Source organism: Homalodisca vitripennis, chromosome 3, assembly GCF_021130785.1.
Source record: "Homalodisca vitripennis isolate AUS2020 chromosome 3, UT_GWSS_2.1, whole genome shotgun sequence".
Classification (NCBI taxonomy): domain Eukaryota; kingdom Metazoa; phylum Arthropoda; class Insecta; order Hemiptera; family Cicadellidae; genus Homalodisca; species Homalodisca vitripennis.
The window spans coordinates 172976419-172996182 of record NC_060209.1 but is presented as its reverse complement, the minus strand read 5'-3'; the positions used below and the strand labels follow the sequence as shown (position 1 = coordinate 172996182).

The following is a 19764-nucleotide window of genomic DNA, read 5'->3' as shown; positions in this document are numbered from 1 at the left end:
TGTATGTAACTTTTTATAGAAATGAAAAGGATTATACAAAATACCAATTTAATAACATAATATAGGTTAAATATTAAAAACATTTGAGTAATTGCTGATTACAAATTGAAAAAATCTTAAAACTCCTCTCCTGAAAAATTAGAAAAATGGACATAGTGTCCTTTACCTCCGAGGTACAGAGGAAAGATATAAAGATGAGAAATCATATATAAGATGAGAAAAATTTATATATTATATATAAATTTTTCTCATCTTCTATATATATATACGAACTTACCCTATTAGAGGAGAAATTAACTGCAAAATCAAAAATGTAATTTATCAATTAACATGTAAAAATTGTGCAATGGATTATGTTGGATTGACAACCAATCCATTGCACATAAGAATGAATAATCATCGTTGTTCGTCTAAAAAACAGGATGAAAAATTGGTTTCACAACACGCATTAGGCCACCAACAAAATTTTGAACAATGTTATTCATTGAAAGGTATTTGCAAAGTACCAGAAAATGGAAACAAAATTTACTTAGAAAATTTAGAACAGGCACATCAGTTAATATTAAAATCAAAAGTACCCTTCGGTCTGAATAAAAGATGAAATGATCAATTGTTTTTGTTATTATAATTTTTTTAAAATTCTTTCTCTGTTCATGATATTTCTCTTTGGTGTTAATCACATGTTTATTTATTTATGCAAATGTTTATTTATTTACTTGTGTAAATTTTGTTGCTGTGTTACTTTTGTTTTATACTTTTTATTATACCTTTTATTATACCTTTTTGAAAACGGCAAAGCCGAAATATTAAAGGAAATTTAAACTAAGAAGTATAATTTGTTATAATAGAGCAATTCTGCATTATACAACCGAAGTGAATAAATATATATATATATATATATACATTTTTCTCTTTGGTGCTCATCTTCATCCTCCACCAAGCCGAGATGACGACAGACCTCCTGAAACGTGCGACAGCCAGGACCACCTCGTAACAGGAGGTCAGAGGAGCCGCGGCAAGGCGTAGACATTAGGAGCATCCGCAGGTAGTACAGCTCACCACAATTAGGCGAGACCCAAAAAAGTGTGCATACCTTCTCTCCACGCTGGCGAACAGTGATGAAGTGATTTCCATCTGTGTGTGTGTATACATAATCCGTGTTAGGTCGTTTCACGTGAAAAATGAATTTTTCAAAAAATGTTTGATATGTCATAGTGTCGAAGATGTTGTCAACAGGCCTGTTAAAGTACAGTAATAACTTGGAACTTGATCTTGTAATTGCGTCTGTCAGATCACCGGGACGAAAACACACATGCTGCTTTACCTCAAGATGAACAGGTAGACACTCGACCGACGGTTCTGACTTGGAGATTGAAAAGTCCAAGAGACGCCAGCAAGCGTCGCTTGCACCGACCATTCTCTTAGTCATATAGCTTTCTACCTTGTCATCTTGTTGCCACAAAGGTGTAACTGTGACGTTTTGAAGTGATCCACCCTTCATCAGGTATTTGAATAGATACTTGATGACGCGACGGGTAGACGCAAGCTCCAAGTTAATGTGTGCTTCATACTTAAGCAATAGTGCGGTGTTATAAGGTACAACCCATCCATCGTGAACAGTAACAGACCTATTGCGTGACTTGATTTGACCTGCATTTCTATAATCCCGCCTGTACTGAACGAATCCTCTGTCAACGACGTGAGTTGTCTGGCATGGAAGCTTAGGATAGAACTTTGTGCAGTGGCCCTTCACAGTGTCCCAGCACAGGAAGTCGGTGCGATGATCTGTGCCACAAGGACCGTGGATCATGTGCTGCAAAAACAACTTCCTGAGTCTTCCACCCGCTTCTTCTTCCGAGGGGATGTCCGCGCAGATTACAGAGTCGATTTCGTCTGCTTGTACTGGACCGTCTCCGTCTATCTTAAACACAATGTGGGCTTGAGGAAGGCCCCTCATTTGCATTTCGATGACGTAGACGATATAGCTCGTGCAGCCGAACATCGCTCCGCTCCGCAGATCTCTAAGATGTTCTAGAAGTTTTATCTGGAAAACTCTGCAAGCCGTGCTAGGCTCTTTGCGTCCCCTGCCGTGGGGACACGCTCTCTTGTTCTCCTCCCAAGTCGCGCTATACATAAAGTACGTTGGTGAACCCAAACGTGATACGAGAGTCATCGCGTTCTCGTAATGTATCTTCTTGTATCTGGGCTCACCAGTAAACATACTTGGGAGGTAAATCTTTCCAGGCTGTGCCCCACCCTCACCTTGGACTGTTTCGTCACAAGCGATTTCATCTCTAACCTGCCTTCCTGCCGGACCACTGCGTTGAGCGTCATATAGCTCGTAGCTCGTTCATTTGTCCTATCCGCATGGCCTTTTGGGCTGAGGACTTTGTCTGTGAAAATCTTATAAAACGAAGATAAGAAAAACAAGGATTGGAGAGCAAGAGACAACGTGAATAGTTATATTGAGAAAGTTTTTTTCCGTTATCCAGCATGCCGATGTGCCAACCCAAAGTGCCTTGCGGATAGAGCAGTGGGTACTGGAAGGGCTCCATTAGAGGACTACAGAGATCGATGGTAGAAGGTCTTCCAGCCCCCACTTTCCAGACGGTGAGCCGACGAGGCTCAGTGATTGCGTCATCACAACTAAGCACGGCGTGCACTTCAATACCTCTTTGTCTGTCGAGAAGATCAGGGCCATGAGTAGCTCGACTTGTCAACTGGAATTCCAGGTGTTAATTGATCGAAGGTTAATTACTCAATCCTCGGAATTCACGAATATGTGGATTTAATTAATACAAATGATTGGTAATGGCGTCAGTTATGTCAGCATCAAGTGATCTACTCATGGCTATGTTCTTGCGTTCTTCTCCATGGTCTATATACAAGCGGCACCGATTTACGAATTGGACGTCAACGCCCTTAGTAACAAACCTTTGGCCCGGGGTGTCCAAGCTGTACACCTGATGGTACATCCTCCCTTCGATTTTGAAAAACGAGAGGCCACTAGGATGCCGGTATCCGCCAGATATTTCGAGGGCACAGAGTGCAAAGAGGTCGTTGTAGGCCCGCGCTCTGTCGAGGAAGCGCCGATTAGAATAGAATGGCATTGAGAGGTGGTAATTTGGTCACATTATATGCGCCCACTCCACAGCACCACTTTTTTCTGTTCTCCTCTTCCTCGAACAGAGGTGCTTGGCAGTGAGGACAAATGTAAACGTCATCACACCAAAGACTTGTTTCTTCAGTTTGTATAAATTTATGTCGTAGAGTAGTACACCGCTCCAATATGACATTGTGACATTGGTCTGTGAGCAACGATGAGTCCAGCAAGTGAGATAGGTAAGTAATGAAGTTCGGCAAGTTTTTGATTATTGATAAAATCTAACTCTGTCGTGACAGGCGTAAAGGTGTCGTTCCTCATACCGATGAACGGCCTCCCTGTGGACCTCAGGATGTTGTTCGTCGTAACGAAGGACAGCGTCCCTGTGGACCTCAGGATGACGCTGGTCGTAACGGCGTACGGCGTCTCTGTGGCTCTCGGGGTGCTGTTCAAGATATTGATGAAGTTTATTACGAATAGTTTGACAATTACTTTTAACATAGTTTTTCCTGGCCTCTCTCACTTGCTCGTCTCTCGTACTTGCAAGTCGTTTAGGACGTCCACAATGTATCTTTTTAGGCCTCCCAATGGCTTTATGTTTGATTGTACATTGCAATGGAAACGGAATCACTTTAGGGCTCTTTTTAAGTTTGGGATCATCAAAGACGGAAGAACCTTTTGCTAAAGGTAAGGCTTTCAGGGCATACACAAACACACACACACATATTCTACATTAACCCATTAATGCTAATTAATAATAGTTTTGCATATATACAGGGTGATTCATGAAGTTCTCCCCCCACTTCTACAGCACATTGTACTAGTAAAAATAATGAAAAAATGTTATATAAACATAGGTCCGAAAACGCTTCGTTAGCGAGTTACAGCTAGCGAAAGATTTCGCCTGAATTCCTGGGTAAAGAGTAAAATAAAGCTATACCGAACTTTTGGAAAGGTTAATTAAGTAAGAAATATCGTGGATTCTTATGTATTTTTACCTGATAAAGCTAATAAAATAGGTTTCAGAACTGTACCTGTAGTAGTTTTTGAGGGATTCAGGGTTAAATGCAAAAAATTGGGGCACGAAACAATGTTTTTTTAAGTTTGATGTACAATAACTTTGTTAAATTGGTAATAAATACATAAAATCAACAAACATTAATTGTAGAGAATTTAATTCTGAGAAAATTTATATAATCAAAGTCTAAAATAAAACAGAAATAAATAACAAAAAATCGATTTTATTCAGTATAATACATTACTAGTTTTAAGCAAAATTAATCAAGTTGGGCCAACCGTACGCACCTTTTTATAATAGATGTTCGAAAATGAGGCCATCATTATCAATACATTTTGCAGCACGTTTGTGTATTGCTTTTGTTGCGTTTCTTAATTTTTCAGGACTTCCCTGTATCTGCACAGCCGAATCCATAATACGGACAATTAATTCATCACGAGAATTCACTTTTGTCTTGTATACAATGTCTTTCATCCATCCCCAGATGCAATAATCCAATGGAGATAGATCTGGTGATCTTGGTGGCCAAGGGTGAGGCCCTCCACGACCAATCCAGTGTCCAGGAAATTGATGATTTAAGTAAGCAGAAACGGCACGTGAAAAGTGGGGAGGTGCTCCGTCATGCTGGAAGTACAAATTTTATCTGAGATGTAAAGGAACATTCTCTAACAGCTGCGGCAACTCTTCTTGAAGGAAATGCAAATAGAACTCAGCATTTAGGCGTCCAGGTAATATGAAAGGTCCAATCAGCCGATTGTGCAAAAGGCCACACCAGACATTGACGCTAAATCGGTGTTGAAAGTTCTGTTCCACTACCTCATGTGGATTTTCTTCTGCCCATGAGTGTTCATTGTGCAAGTTATTGACACCATCCCGAGTGAATTGTGCCTCATCCGTAAACAAAATACGCTTGTAGAGTTGATTATTAATAATCAAAAAGTTGCAAAACTCCAAGCGAAGCGGACCATCCCCTAGCTAGATGTTGAACCTTTTGTTTATGAAACGGATAAAATTTGTTTCGATTAAGTGACCTCCACACCGTTGACTGCGAAACTCCTATCCGCCTAGAAATACGTCGTGTACTTACACCTGGACTGCGATGAACAGCATTAATAACAATATCATCATCAAGTTGGACAGCTCGTTCATAATTGGTTCTAGTACTTGGTAGTGATCCTGTTTCCCGAAGAGTACGAAAAGTTCCTGAAATTGTTTTGGTATCTGGAATCCTCCTATTAGGGTAACGTAGTTCATATTCTTCTACAGCAGCTCTAGCATTACCATTACAGTAACCCAAAATAAAAACCATATCAGCGTATTCCTCTGATGTAAATAAGTAAGGCATTTTTTTGCTGAATAAACAATCGAATTATAACTCACAGAAAAATTGCATTTAATAACACGATTCACAGAACCCGATCTCCTGCTGTAGCTTGCAAAACACCACTAATACACAGTTCTAACGTAACAGTACAGAATACCATTGTTGATCAGCTGTTATTCGTGCGTTACCAACTTAGAAATTAATTAAACAAAAAACTGCATTTCGATGATTAGTAAACAATAATGGGAAAATGTTTGCTTCATTTATTTTCGAACATTTGATGTAAATTTTTATTAAAAAAAAAATACAACGTAATAAAACATGATATTTTTATTTACAAACAAATTTATTTAACAGTTAATCTTGTTTTCTCAATTTATCTCATCATTAAGGAACAAACATTTTGTTTTTGTTTTATTTTAACTAAATACCGTACGGTATTTCTTTACAGCTAGTAATGTGTTATACTGAATAAAATCGATTTTTTGGTACTTATTTCTGTTTTATTTTAGACTTTGATTATATAAATTTTCTCAGAATTAAATTCTCTACAATTAATGTTTGTTGATTTTATGTATTTATTACCAATTTAACAAAGTTATTGTACATCAAACTTAAAAAAACATTGTTTCGTGCCCCAATTTTTTGCATTTAACCCTGAATCCCTCAAAAACTACTACAGGTACAGTTCTGAAACCTATTTTATTAGCTTTATTAGGTAAAAATACATAAGAATCCACGATATTTCTTACTTAATTAACCTTTCCAAAAGTTCAGTATAGCTTTATTTTACTCTTTACCCAGGAATTCAGGCGAAATCTTTCGCTAGCTGTAACTCGCTAAAGAAGCGTTTTCGGACCTATGTTTATATAACATTTTTTCATTATTTTTACTAGTACAATGTGCTGTAGAAGTGGGGGGAGAACTTCATGAATCACCCTGTATATAAGACTAGAACTCATCACTACCAATGGAAGGAATGAATTTGTTGGAACCGTAGAAAATGTTTGTTCACACAAATAGGTAGTACAAAAAGGGGCAAGTTGTTTGAGGGCTTTGTTTGCTAAACCTGTGAATTCCGACTCATACCTTCTTTTCCTTAATCCGTTTCCGTAGACGCATTACAGTGTAACCTCAAGGACACAGCTGCCGCATACTCCTACAGAACCCGCTAGCGATAAATTGTGATTGAGCAATACAATTATGGGTTTTTAGCGTTTCGTGTAGTTGTCTAATTATAAATTCATACTTGATCTGGAAAAATGTTATCCTTCTGAGTAGAAAGTGCTTTTGTATTAGACATAAAATATCGTTTTATCAGCAGTCTATATATTTTACCATAATTCGTAGGCCACACTTTGAGAAGCCCTGCTGGCGCCAGCGAGGAGTTGCAAGGAGGAAAGCAACCACAGACATGGACTGATTCCGAAGAGGGTGACAAAAGAATAAAACATCCAGTTTTTAAACGTCCATACTACACTGATCGGTAAGTATCATGTGTCTAATAACTTCAAAATAGCATATAATAGTTATATTTTCTAGTAATAGAAAGCAACATTATATTTCTACTTGGTTTGATCAACAAGAATATTTAATTTAACACTTGAATACGTGGAAGACTATTATATAGTATTATACTTGTCAAACACCCATAAGGAATAGTGAATTATTGATTTTATTATTTTTCATTATTATATTTAAAGCATTATTTATGTACATGATCCCAATTTTAAAATGTTTGGAATGTACACCAACATATTAAAATAAGTAAATTTTCAGCGCTTATTGATAAATTGCCTGAAATTCTAATTATTCCATTTTGCCTATTTGAAATTATCTGTTGGGTTTGTAATGTGGAAATTGTGCATGGTTATCGTTTAACTAACTCATTTTACCTGTACCGAACTGGTTCCCGAAATGTGCTTTGATATGGATATAATAACTCCAGATGAATATGGATAACATATGTATTTTGAGAGTTAAAATTCTTACGAAAGGAAGTACTATATACCTATTATTTTTTCCCATAATAATAACCTAATTAATACCTTGCTTTAGACCAAGATATTTACTAAAAAATAAAAACCAACCATAAATTTACAAAACATCTTTAAGGGTGGAAAATTTGTCTATTTTGGAATCTATATTGTACGTTGAAGTGTCAAAAATATAATTATATGTCTATGTAGCCTATATATAAATTTGTGTACTTTACCTTAATACTATCAAAAACAATCTGTACATTAATACCTTTGTATTGATAGGAACGTTTGCAAGATTTATAAGAAAATGCATATTGTTTTTAGATTGTATTATATTGTCGTTAAATGAGGAAAGATTTAATCAAACTGTTTTATATATATCTAGCATGAACTTGCATCTTCGAGTAACTCGAGTTTAAAATGCTGAACAGACCATTGTACTTATAAATTTAGAATGTTACTGTCATACATATAAGAGATTTTGATCATAAAAAGTGAGTGAGTATTTAGTTAGCTTTGATAGTAAAAAAAGAGACTGAGAGAGAGAGAGAAAATTAAATGTTATTTTAAAAATGGTAGGTACATATGTATATGCAGGTATTAAGGTTCTCCAGAATAAATACAAGTAATCAGTTAATGACTTACTATAAAATACAATGCACCTTTTCACTATATTGCCATATTTCATTTGTTTAGGACTGAACCGATGGATAGGTCGGAAATAGACCGAAGACCATCATACTCGTATCACCCTCGGTCGCCATCATGTTCACCTCCTCCGCAATCGTCTGTTGATTCGTGGTGGACGGAAGAACCTTTTGCTAAAGGTAAGGCTTTCAGGCCATACACACACACACACACATATATTCTATATAAACTCATTAATGCAAATTAATAATAGTTTTGCACATCTAATTATACATAGATATATATTTTTTTAAATTTGATTAAGTACCAAATATTTTCGAAAATATACGAAACATACTTATCACGAAAATAAATCGAAGTAGATAATTTATCATTCGCATACCCACAAAGTCATGAAAATAGTACCAATTAAAAGTTCAAAACTATTTTATTTTACCTATTTTAAAATTGCAGGAATAACAATTCAGAATTAATTTTTTATCTTTTGTTGTATTAGGAATCAGAAGAAATAAATAAGTTTGTTACAAGTACTCAGATATGTGTATTTACATCATAAGATAATTATAAACATCTTTAATTATTTTTAACAATATTTCTTATAAGTGTAGGATTGTTTCTATCTCTCTTGATGAACATATATATAAGACTAGAACTCATCACTACCAATGGGAGGAATGAATTTGTTTGAACCGTAGAAAATGTTTGTTCACACAAATAGGTAGTACAAAAGGGGGCAAGTTGTTTGAGGGCTTTGTTTGCTAAACCTGTGAATTCCGACTCATTCCTTCTCCTTTTCCTCAATCCGTTTCCGTAGACGCGTTACAGTGTAACCTCAAGGACACAGCTGCCGCATACTCCTACAGAACCCGCTAGCGATAAATTGTGATTGACCAATACAATTATGGGTTTTTAGCGTTTCGTGTAGTTGTCTAATTATAAATTCATACTTGATCTGGAAAAATGTTATCCTTCTGAGTAGAAAGTGCTTTTGTATTAGACATAAAATATCGTTTTATCAGCAGTCTATATATTTTACCATAATTCGTAGGCCACACTTTGAGAAGCCCTGCTGGCGCCAGCGAGGAGTTGCAAGGAGGAAAGCAACCACAGACATGGACTGATTCCGAAGAGGGTGACAAAAGAATAAAACATCCAGTTTTTAAACGTCCATACTACACTGATCGGTAAGTACCATGTGTCTAATAACTTCAAAATAGCATATAATAGTTATATTTTCTAGTAATAGAAAGCAACATTATATTTCTACTTGGTTTGATCAACAAGAATATTTAATTTAACATTTGAATACGTGGAAGACTATTATATAGTATTATACTTGTCAAACACCCATAAGGAATAGTGAATTATTGATTTTATTATTTTTCATTATTATATTTAAAGCATGATTTAAGTACATGATCCCAATTTTAAAATGTTTGGAATGTACACCAACATATTAAAATAAGTAAATTTTCAGTGCTTATTGATAAATTGCCTGAAATTCTAATTATTCCATTTTGCCTATTTGAAATTATCTGTTGGGTTTGTAATGTGGAAATTGTGCATGGTTATCGTTTAACTAACTCATTTTACCTGTACCGAACTGGTTCCCGAAATGTGCTTTGATATGGATATAATAACTCCAGATGAATATGGATAACATATGTATTTTGAGAGTTAAAATTCTTACGAAAGGAAGTACTATATACCTATTATTTTTTCCCATAATAATAACCTAATTAATACCTTGCTTTAGACCAAGATATTTACTAAAAAATAAAAACCAACCATAAATTTACAAAACATCTTTAAGGGTGGAAAATTTGTCTATTTTGGAATCTATATTGTACGTTGAAGTGTCAAAAATATAATTATATGTCTATGTAGCCTATATATAAATTTGTGTACTTTACCTTAATACTATCAAAAACAATCTGTACATTAATACCTTTGTATTGATAGGAACGTTTGCAAGATTTATAAGAAAATGCATATTGTTTTTAGATTGTATTATATTGTCGTTAAATGAGGAAAGATTTAATCAAACTGTTTTATATATATCTAGCATGAACTTGCATCTTCGAGTAACTCGAGTTTAAAATGCTGAACAGACCATTGTACTTATAAATTTAGAATGTTACTGTCATACATATAAGAGATTTTGATCATAAAAAGTGAGTGAGTATTTAGTTAGCTTTGATAGTAAAAAAAGAGACTGAGAGAGAGAGAGAAAATTAAATGTTATTTTAAAAATGGTAGGTACATATGTATATGCAGGTATTAAGGTTCTCCAGAATAAATACAAGTAATCAGTTAATGACTTACTATAAAATACAATGCACCTTTTCACTATATTGCCATATTTCATTTGTTTAGGACTGAACCGATGGATAGGTCGGAAATAGACCGAAGACCATCATACTCGTATCACCCTCGGTCGCCATCATGTTCACCTCCTCCGCAATCGTCTGTTGATTCGTGGTGGACGGAAGAACCTTTTGCTAAAGGTAAGGCTTTCAGGCCATACACACACACACACACACACACACACACACACACACACACACACACACACACACACACACACACACACACACACACACACACACACACACACATATTCTATATAAACTCATTAATGCAAATTAATAATAGTTTTGCACATCTAATTATACATAGATATATATTTTTTTTAATTTGATTAAGTACCAGATATTTTCGAAAATATACGAAACATACTTATCACGAAAATAAATCGAAGTAGATAATTTATCATTCGCATACCCACACAGTCATAAAAATAGTACCAATTAAAAGTTCAAAACTATTTTATTTTACCTATTTTAAAATTGCAGGAATAACAATTCAGAATTAATTTTTATCTTTTGTTGTATTAGGAATCAGAAGAAATAAATAAGTTTGTTACAAGTACTCAGATATGTGTATTTACATCATAAGATAATTATAAACATCTTTAATTATTTTTAACAATATTTCTTATAAGTGTAGGATTGTTTCTATCTCTCTTGATGAACATATATATAAGACTAGAACTCATCACTACCAATGGGAGGAATGAATTTGTTTGAACCGTAGAAAATGTTTGTTCACACAAATAGGTAGTACAAAAAGGGGCAAGTTGTTTGAGGGCTTTGTTTGCTAAACCTGTGAATTCCGACTCATTCCTTCTCCTTTTCCTCAATCCGTTTCCGTAGACGCGTTACAGTGTACCCTCAAGGACACAGCTGCCGCATACTCCTACAGAACCCGCTAGCGATAAATTGTGATTAACCAATACAATTATGGGTTTTTAGCGTTTCGTGTAGTTGTCTAATTATAAATTCATACTTGATCTGGAAAAATGTTATCCTTCTGAGTAGAAAGTGCTTTTGTATTAGACATAATATATCGTTTTATCAGCAGTCTATATATTTTACCATAATTCGTAGGCCACACTTTGAGAAGCCCTGCTGGCGCCAGCGACGAGTTGCAAGGAGGAAAGCAACCACAGACATGGACTGATTCCGAAGAGGGTGACAAAAGAATAAAACATCCAGTTTTTAAACGTCCATACTACACTGATCGGTAAGTACCATGTGTCTAATAACTTCAAAATAGCATATAATAGTTATATTTTCTAGTAATAGAAAGCAACATTATATTTCTACTTGGTTTGATCAACAAGAATATTTAATTTAACATTTGAATACGTGGAAGACTATTATATAGTATTATACTTGCCAAACACCCATAAGGAATAGTGAATTATTGATTTTATTATTTTTCATTATTATATTTAAAGCATTATTTATGTACATGATCCCAATTTTAAAATGTTTGGAATTATTACACCAACATACTCCTACAGAACCCGCTAGCGCTAAATTGTGATTGACCAATACAATTATGGGTTTTTAGCGTTTCATGTAGTTGTCTAATTATAAATTCATACTTGATCTGCAAAAATGTTATCCTTCTGAGAAGAAAGTGCTTTTCAATCAAGACATAAAATAACGTTTTTAACAGCAGTCTATATATTTTACCATTATTCGTAGGCCACACTTAAGAAGCCCTGCTGGCGCCAGCGAGGAGTTGCAAGGAGGAAAGCAACCACAGACATGGATTGATTTCGAAGAGGGCGACAAAAGAATAAAACATCCAGTTTTTAAACGTCCATGCTACACTGATCCAATATAGAATTGGAATTCGAGGGAAAAGGTGGTACTGGCAGATGCTTGTTTTCCCCATCAATGTGTCAGTGAATAATGCTTGGCTCTTATACCGACTTACACCTTTAGGGAAAGAAAAACCTTTAGATTTACTTTCCTTCACTAGGGAAATAACTCTTACCTACCTGAAAAAACATTCCTCCAGAGTAAGCCTTAGGCGTCCTCTTCACTACAAAGTTGGAGCAGTAGACAAAAGAGTAACCACTGACATAAGATATGACAACGAAGGTCACATGATTAGCAGGAGTGAGAAGCAAACAACATGTGGGCAGTGTAAATAAACTCTACAATGAAATGTATCAAGTGTGGTATTGCTCTCCACACAAAGTGTTTTGTCGCATTTCATTCCAAGTAGGTTGAATGCCTAGTCTGTAAAGGAAGTGTACTGTACGATTGTTCTAACTCTTTTTTGTTATAATTGTATTTATTATAAATAAAACATTACATTTTCAACCTCTATTGATGTAGTTTATATGAAAACCCCACTAAACTAATGTCTTAAAGCCTAAATTTATCTAACGAAGTGTTATTTATAATATAAGTCCATTAAAAATACATGGAGCCTTAAAGGACCGCTGTTCCATTTTTTTCCTACACAAACAAGGTAAAAATTAAAAAGTTGTGTTTTTGTGCTAAGATACACTACTTTAGTAAAACAAAGTGGCTAAACACTTAAAAAAATTAAATAAAATAATTTGGTCCTAAATGGGTTAGGGCGATGCCTTTGGATGATGTTATGACACGACAAGCCCTAGAACAACTAGACAACCTCGCTCCTATTAAGAGATTTGTTTGACCAGTTCATAGTTAACTGCCAAGAAAGTTTTGTAGTAAGCGAATTCATTACAATTAATGAAATGTTACAATCATTTCGGGGGTGATGTAAATTTCACATTCATATGAAGAACAAGCCTGCGAAATATGGGATAAAAATCTACGCTTTAGTTTGTGCGAAAACGTATTATACATACACAATCTTGAAGTTTATGCTGCAAAACAACCAGAAGGTTCATATCAAGTTGACAACTCAGGAAAAGAAATTGTAATTCGTCTTGCAGAACGACTATCTGGCACAGGACATAATATCACAACAGACAATTTCTTCACGTTCATTCCCCTATGTTATGAACTGCTGAATGATAATCGGTTGACACTAGTTGGAACTTTAAGAAAAAATAAACGAGAAGTTCCTAGTGTGTTTCTTGATGTAAAACGTCTACCAGTAGGATCCTCAAGATTTGCATACAGAAAGGAATTCACAATTGTCTCTTATATAGCAAAGAAAAACAAAGATATTATACCTTTTATAGGCCAACCAGGACTAAATGCTCATTCCAGTAGGAAATTGGGTCAAACTCAACAGCTCAGCAATGCTTTTCAGAATTTCTTGGTGACGAATTTTTTGAAATGCTTTGTGTCGAAACTAACAACTACGCCACACAACAATTATCAAATCCTACCAGGAAAAAAAACACTACGAAAGTAGCTGGAAACTGGTAAATTTGAGTGAAATGAAGGCATACATTGCTTTATATATGCTTATGAGTCAGATAAAGAAGGGTGCCATACAGGAGTGTTGGTCCAAAAGAAACCATTGGTTTTATAAGTTTTTAAAAAGGCATCCCAATCTTTCTTTGAGAGAGCCAGAAGCGACAAGCCTTAGTCGGGCAACTAGTTTTAATCGGCACAACGTTGGACTTTTTTTTTTAATTTGAGACATTTTTATGAAAAACATAAGTTTCAAAGCATAGATGTGTGGAATGCGGACAAAACCGGGGTGCAGACTGTTCAGCGGCCAAGCAAAATTATAGCTAAGAAAGGAGTCCGGAAAGTTGCAAAAGCCACTTCTGCTGAGCGAGGGCACACAGTTACAATTGCAACAGCTGTCAGTACTATTGGCAACGCTATTCCCCCACTCTTAATTTTCTATAGAGTGTTCTTTAAAGACCATTTCATAAAAGGAGGACCACCAGGGTGTATTGGTACTGCACATCCATCTGGTTGGATGACTGGGTCATCGTTTTTAACTTTTATTAGACACTTTCACAGCCACGTTAAGTCCTCACCCGAACATCCCTGCCTTTTGTTGCTTGACAATCACGATTCACATTTGTCAATTGAGGCTATCTCTCCCATTGTTACACCAGAACAAATTCGCCCTCTACCAAAAGCAGGAGAACGCAAAACAAGCGGTAAAGGCAAGCAACCCTTAAGGTCCTGCATTCTTACAGATACCCCTATAAAAATAAGATAGAGCAAGATACAAAGGAGAGAGAGGAAAAGAGGCCATTAATACAGAAAAAGGCAAATTAAAACTAATGAAGTTATTTTGTTATGAACAAAACAAACAGGTCGAGAAACCAAGGAAACAAGATAAAAAAGTGTGAAGTCTAACAAAAGTTTACAAAATATCTTTTAGACACCACAAATGTATTTTTATAAAACTTTGAAACTTACAAACTGATAGCCAAACAAACAGGTATAGTACCTTTTTACGTTGCATTTGTTTCAGTACAGTTATAGAGAAAAAAAATACAAAAACCAGAAATAAAAAGTGTATCAACTATACCCGGTCTCCCCTACTATTCGACAATATCACGAAAATAGTATCATACGTATTTTAAAAAAAGCATAAAACAACAGAAAGGCTCTGGACCTACCCAAAGTAAAATATAGAAAAGAGTATTTCATCTAAGAAGTTAGTCCAAGGAATTTCGACAAGATAGAACTCCACCTTCTTAATGCTGAACAGGTTTTTGCTCCTCTATAAGCCTTTAAAAGCAACACTTACACTCATTGACAAAGATTTACCTACTTTTTAAATAACACCGACGTAGCTAACAGGATGAGTTAGAGGATAGTTTCACTATTTACAAACGTAGGGATATAGGATTTATACGTCCATGTAGTGTATATGCTCATCTTCCGCACAAATGTGATACATTACGGTATTCCCGGTACTTCCCACGGAAAATTTGTCTTGTGGTTTAAGAGCCAATTTGTTCATCACTCGGTGGGTTTCAGATCAGAAAAAGTATGCTAGCTCTTTTTCTGGTTTTAGTTTGTTAAAGGCACAATACCACATCTCTACCGGTTTATAAGATGTACGTCACAGGTTTTCTATTTTTGATCTTGGCCTATCATACCGGAGTTTAAGGAGTCCGAAAAAAGTATCTTTTTTCAATAGTTCACCTTTTTAGTCGGAAAGAACAACTATCCGTAATAGTAGCAGTCTTGAAATTTTCACATTCTATCTCTGTCAAATCCACCTACTTTATTCCTTTAACGTTGACCTCTCGCTCTCCTGCTGCGTGCTCTATTCTAACACCTCGCCGCCGGTCAAAATGGTCTTCACAATATCCTTTCTTAGATCATTGAAGTGTATGGGAATGCAGACGGGGTTTATCATAAGACAGGCCAATCAGAGACTCAGAACCCCTGAGGTGCGACACCGTAGGGGAGAATCGGCCTCATCTGGAGAGGAAATCACCACTTTAGTATATAAACCAAAAACTTAATCAATAATAGAGTCGAGTTCAGATTCGAGCCCAGAGCCCTGAACGGTGTAGTTTGTTTGTCATGTCTCCGTTAGGCCTCTTGACGATGGCGCTAGGTAAGTCGTGCTATCCCTAAGCTCCAATGTATCTCGTCGCTTAAGAAACAACATCGCCTATGTCACATTTTTTACGAAAATGAGATTCCTATTGCAGAGGTTGCCAATCTGTCTTAGGAGAATTCTGACAACGTAGTTTAGCGTAAAACCAACAGAATGCGCTGATATTCGTTTTTTTTCTAACCCCACCTATCGTCTTCTTAAAAAGTAACTCCGCCTATCTCCTCCAGTCTGAGCATTACGTTAATGGTGGAATGAGTGATCGCCATTGCCAGGCTTGCAATTCCGTTAAGTAAATAGTATGTTTTCGTTAGAAAGATGTTTGCAAATAGCTTATAAACTAAATTTAATAATTAGATTATGCAGTGGTCTTATAATTTACCACCATTGTTAGTAATAGTACTTGTTTAATGCTACTACAAAATGTCTTAGGAAATAGGCGGAGTTGTTGCATGATTTAAATCTATAAAAACTTTACTTGGTAACAAATTTAAATTTTTATTTGTCCAGGTTGTATTCCTCGTGTTTGTTTACGTCCCTATCAATGAAAAAAACTTGAAAGACTTAAAGAAATTGAAACCATACCTTGTTGGTTATGAGGGATTTTACAACGATATATTCCAGTGGCCAACTACTGATGCTGAATGCAATGTGGAGTTGATTTATGAAGATTGGTAATCAAAATACTAATCCTACCTTATTTGTAAATATGTTTTTAATGATTATAACACAGTTTCTTTGTATGACAGCATTTTTATTTGTACAAACCCCTGTATAATATAGTAAAATTACTTAAATACATATGTAGGACGTCCGTTTTATTCCAGAAAGGGGTTAAGTGCAAAACTTAAAAAAAATTTTAAAAGTAGAATTTTTTTGTAAAATAATATAACTTTTTACAAAATAGATTGTTTTAAAATTAAATTTAATTTTAATTATAGGAGTTTTTTTTGTTAATAATATATACACTTTTTCAGTTTTTCTCAAAAGTAACTTTTATTGACTTGACCCCTTTCTGAAATAAGCGAATCATTTGAAGACAGTTGTAAGCTAATTTGGGTAGTAAAATTACAATAAGGGGAATGAGATGTTTATGTATAGGGACGTAGCATTTCCCAGGGAGTTGCTTTTGGTAGTATTGCTGTTATAATATGTTGGTTGCTATTGTTATAATAGTTTGAAAGTGAAGGGATCCGTTAAAGGTTTTATTACGACCAAATTTGTCTTTTCAAAAGTAGATTCAAACGGCGTTTCGTTGTTAGAATATGAGAATATCAGGAAAGCTTACATTGAGAGGTTCGTGAAGAAACGAACTGATCAGTACCATTACACAAAACTCCAGAGTGCTGTTCAAAAAGCGTCGAGCAATTTGCAGAGAGAATTTCGTACCTGGGATCATTGACGATTAGGCATAAGGAAGCGTAGGAAGAGCAGAAAGTGGTAATGTAGGAAGTAGAACGCCGTATGTTAGCATCATTTTTACACGGTTATTTAGGTAAACCCGGTGAGAGGGGTGCCGAGGGGAAGAGGCGCGTATGTTGGTTATCTTCAAGTTCGGTCTCAAAATGCTTACAAAGAGCGTAGTCAAAGGTTGAGAGAAATACAAACAAATTTAGAGAATATTGAGCGTGGCCCAGTGGCCACAACAAAATCAGAAAGGGGTAGTACACAAAATCTAGCGGATCCAAAATGAGATGTTACACCTAATTCGTTTAGATTAGCTCATGTAAGCTAAGCTAAGAGAAATTGTTTCCTAGAATTTCATAGTAATGCCTAACCTTGAAAGAAATATCCACAAAATGTCTAAGAAAATTGAATTTTGAGAAAACAATAAAAGCCTAATCAAAATTTTTACAATGTTTGTATTTGAAATTTAGATTTTTTGTACCAAACTTGTCTTACATTACTTTGTGAATAAAATAACATTTGTAAGCTTATCTGTGATTTAATTTCCTACAGTAACAACGTGAGGTCAATTTGTATTAATTTTTAATTTAAATGTATCCTGATGGTAGGGGAGACTGTTGTACCTCGGGACGAACTGCATATCTCTGACATCTAGCAAAAGACAAAACTAGCCTGATGTAGTTGTTGCCTTAGCCACCGGGAATTAGTGTAGAGTGACTGGCAGCTGTGGAGTTAGTTTTGTGGAAGCTACAAAATAAAAGGAAAAACTCTCATAGTGAAGTAAATTTTGGTTGCTTCAATGATTGTTTCTTTAGTGTTTTCCTAATTCATTTGTGTAAAGCTTTAAGACATTGTATTGGAATTTAAAACGTGCTCTACTAAATGGCATGATTAGTTATTCTCTACACCTAACCTAAAATATGTTTAGAGGTCATGTTTTCTTTTGTTGCACTATGTTGAACTTGGGGACAAAATTATAGTTGTACCTTGGGATGTCATGGTACAACACATATAGATTTTTATAGGAAATACATTAAAAAGAAGTAAAATTTTATGCTGATTTATTTACTTTTGCTAGTAAATTTTCAGTGCTTTTTTATCTAGCTTATATGCAGGCTAATTATTTTTATTCTTCATTTGATTTTAGGACTATGCCTCGCAGTAAGGAAGGCAAGACGCGGGAGAAGATCAACCCTCGAGCTTTAGAAAATGCGGTAAGGGACACCTAAAGGTTAATGAGGCCGCACGAAGATATGGCTTGGGCAACTCAACTGTGAGTAGACATTATAAAACACACCTCACATCTGGATTAAATGAAAATGAGCCTTATTTCGTCTATGACATTGAAAAAAATGGTGTAAAGAAAGTTTTTTCAAATGACGAAGAACTTAGGCTAGTTGGTTATTTAAAACAATCAGCTGTACTTCATTATGGTTTAACAAAAAAAGATACTCTAAAACTAGCTTTTCAGTATGCAAAATCCCTATCAGAACAATCTAATAGCAAAACCCAGGTACCAAACGAATGGGTTACTACTGAATCTGCTGGAGAGTTTTGGTTACGTGGTTCAGGAACACCATCCTAGCAAGAGCTTACGTAAACCCGAGGCCACAGGTCTTGGCAAGGGCAACTAGCTTCAATAAAGAAAATGTAAACAGTTTTTTTGATAATTTACACCTTGTTATGCAAAGACATAAATTTGAAGCATGACATCTACAATTTAGATGAAACCGGTTGGGGATGGCGGCGGTCCTCGATCGTGACGGCGGAGCTGATGGTGAAGCGCAAATAAAGTGCCTGGCGGTGGTGGGCCGATTCCGATATTCTCACGAAAGAGAAAGAAGTCTCTGCCTCTTTATGTCGTGCGGAATTTCCCTATCTCTACTATTTCTTCTCCTCTTGTCTTCGGCGTTAGCGCACACCAATTGAATGTCCGTTTGTCAAGACGTTTCAACGAGGAGGTCGTTGAAGCCGACGAAAGCGATTGTGCTGGTGGTTGTTCGGTTGCTGGCGGTATGGGCTCATCGTCTTCGTCGAATATTTTCACTACTTCCTGATGTATTCTTGTTTCATTTCCCCGATCTCGGAATAAAAGTCTGCAGCAGGTGGGCCAGGTGTACGGATTTTGAATATTTCCTGTTGTATTTGTTTTGTTCGGTACAGTGTTCGCCGGTGCTGGTAATGCTAGCAGACGGCGGGGAAGTTGTTTTTGTTGTATAGATTCCTAGAATCTCGTGTTGTCTTTATTCTCGTTCTCTTTCCGCCGTCCTCCCGTACTTCGTACACTGGTGGCACGAATAATCGAAGACGGGGGGAATGTTGTAAGGATTTTCAAAATCCCCTCTTATCTTTTTTTCTCCTTGTTTATTTTCTGCGGTGCCAGCCAGTCCTGACGTCTGAAGTCCGCGGAGAAGGCCTGAACGTACCGACACGACCGATT

The 19764-nt window shown here is 35.8% G+C and overlaps 1 protein-coding gene across 1 annotated transcript; it reads left to right on the top strand.

Moving 5' to 3' along the window:
* Positions 1 to 6649: 6649 nt before the first annotated feature.
* LOC124358475 lies at positions 6650 to 18958 on the top strand. The gene is made up of 7 exons (XM_046810768.1): positions 6650 to 6931; positions 8124 to 8254; positions 9124 to 9259; positions 10452 to 10582; positions 11525 to 11660; positions 18472 to 18538; positions 18815 to 18958. The coding sequence occupies exons 2-7, from the start codon at positions 8134 to 8136 to the stop codon at positions 18956 to 18958; spliced, it is 735 nt and encodes a 244-aa protein (XP_046666724.1). The 5' UTR covers positions 6650 to 6931; positions 8124 to 8133.
* The last annotated feature ends 806 nt before the right edge of the window (positions 18959 to 19764 follow it).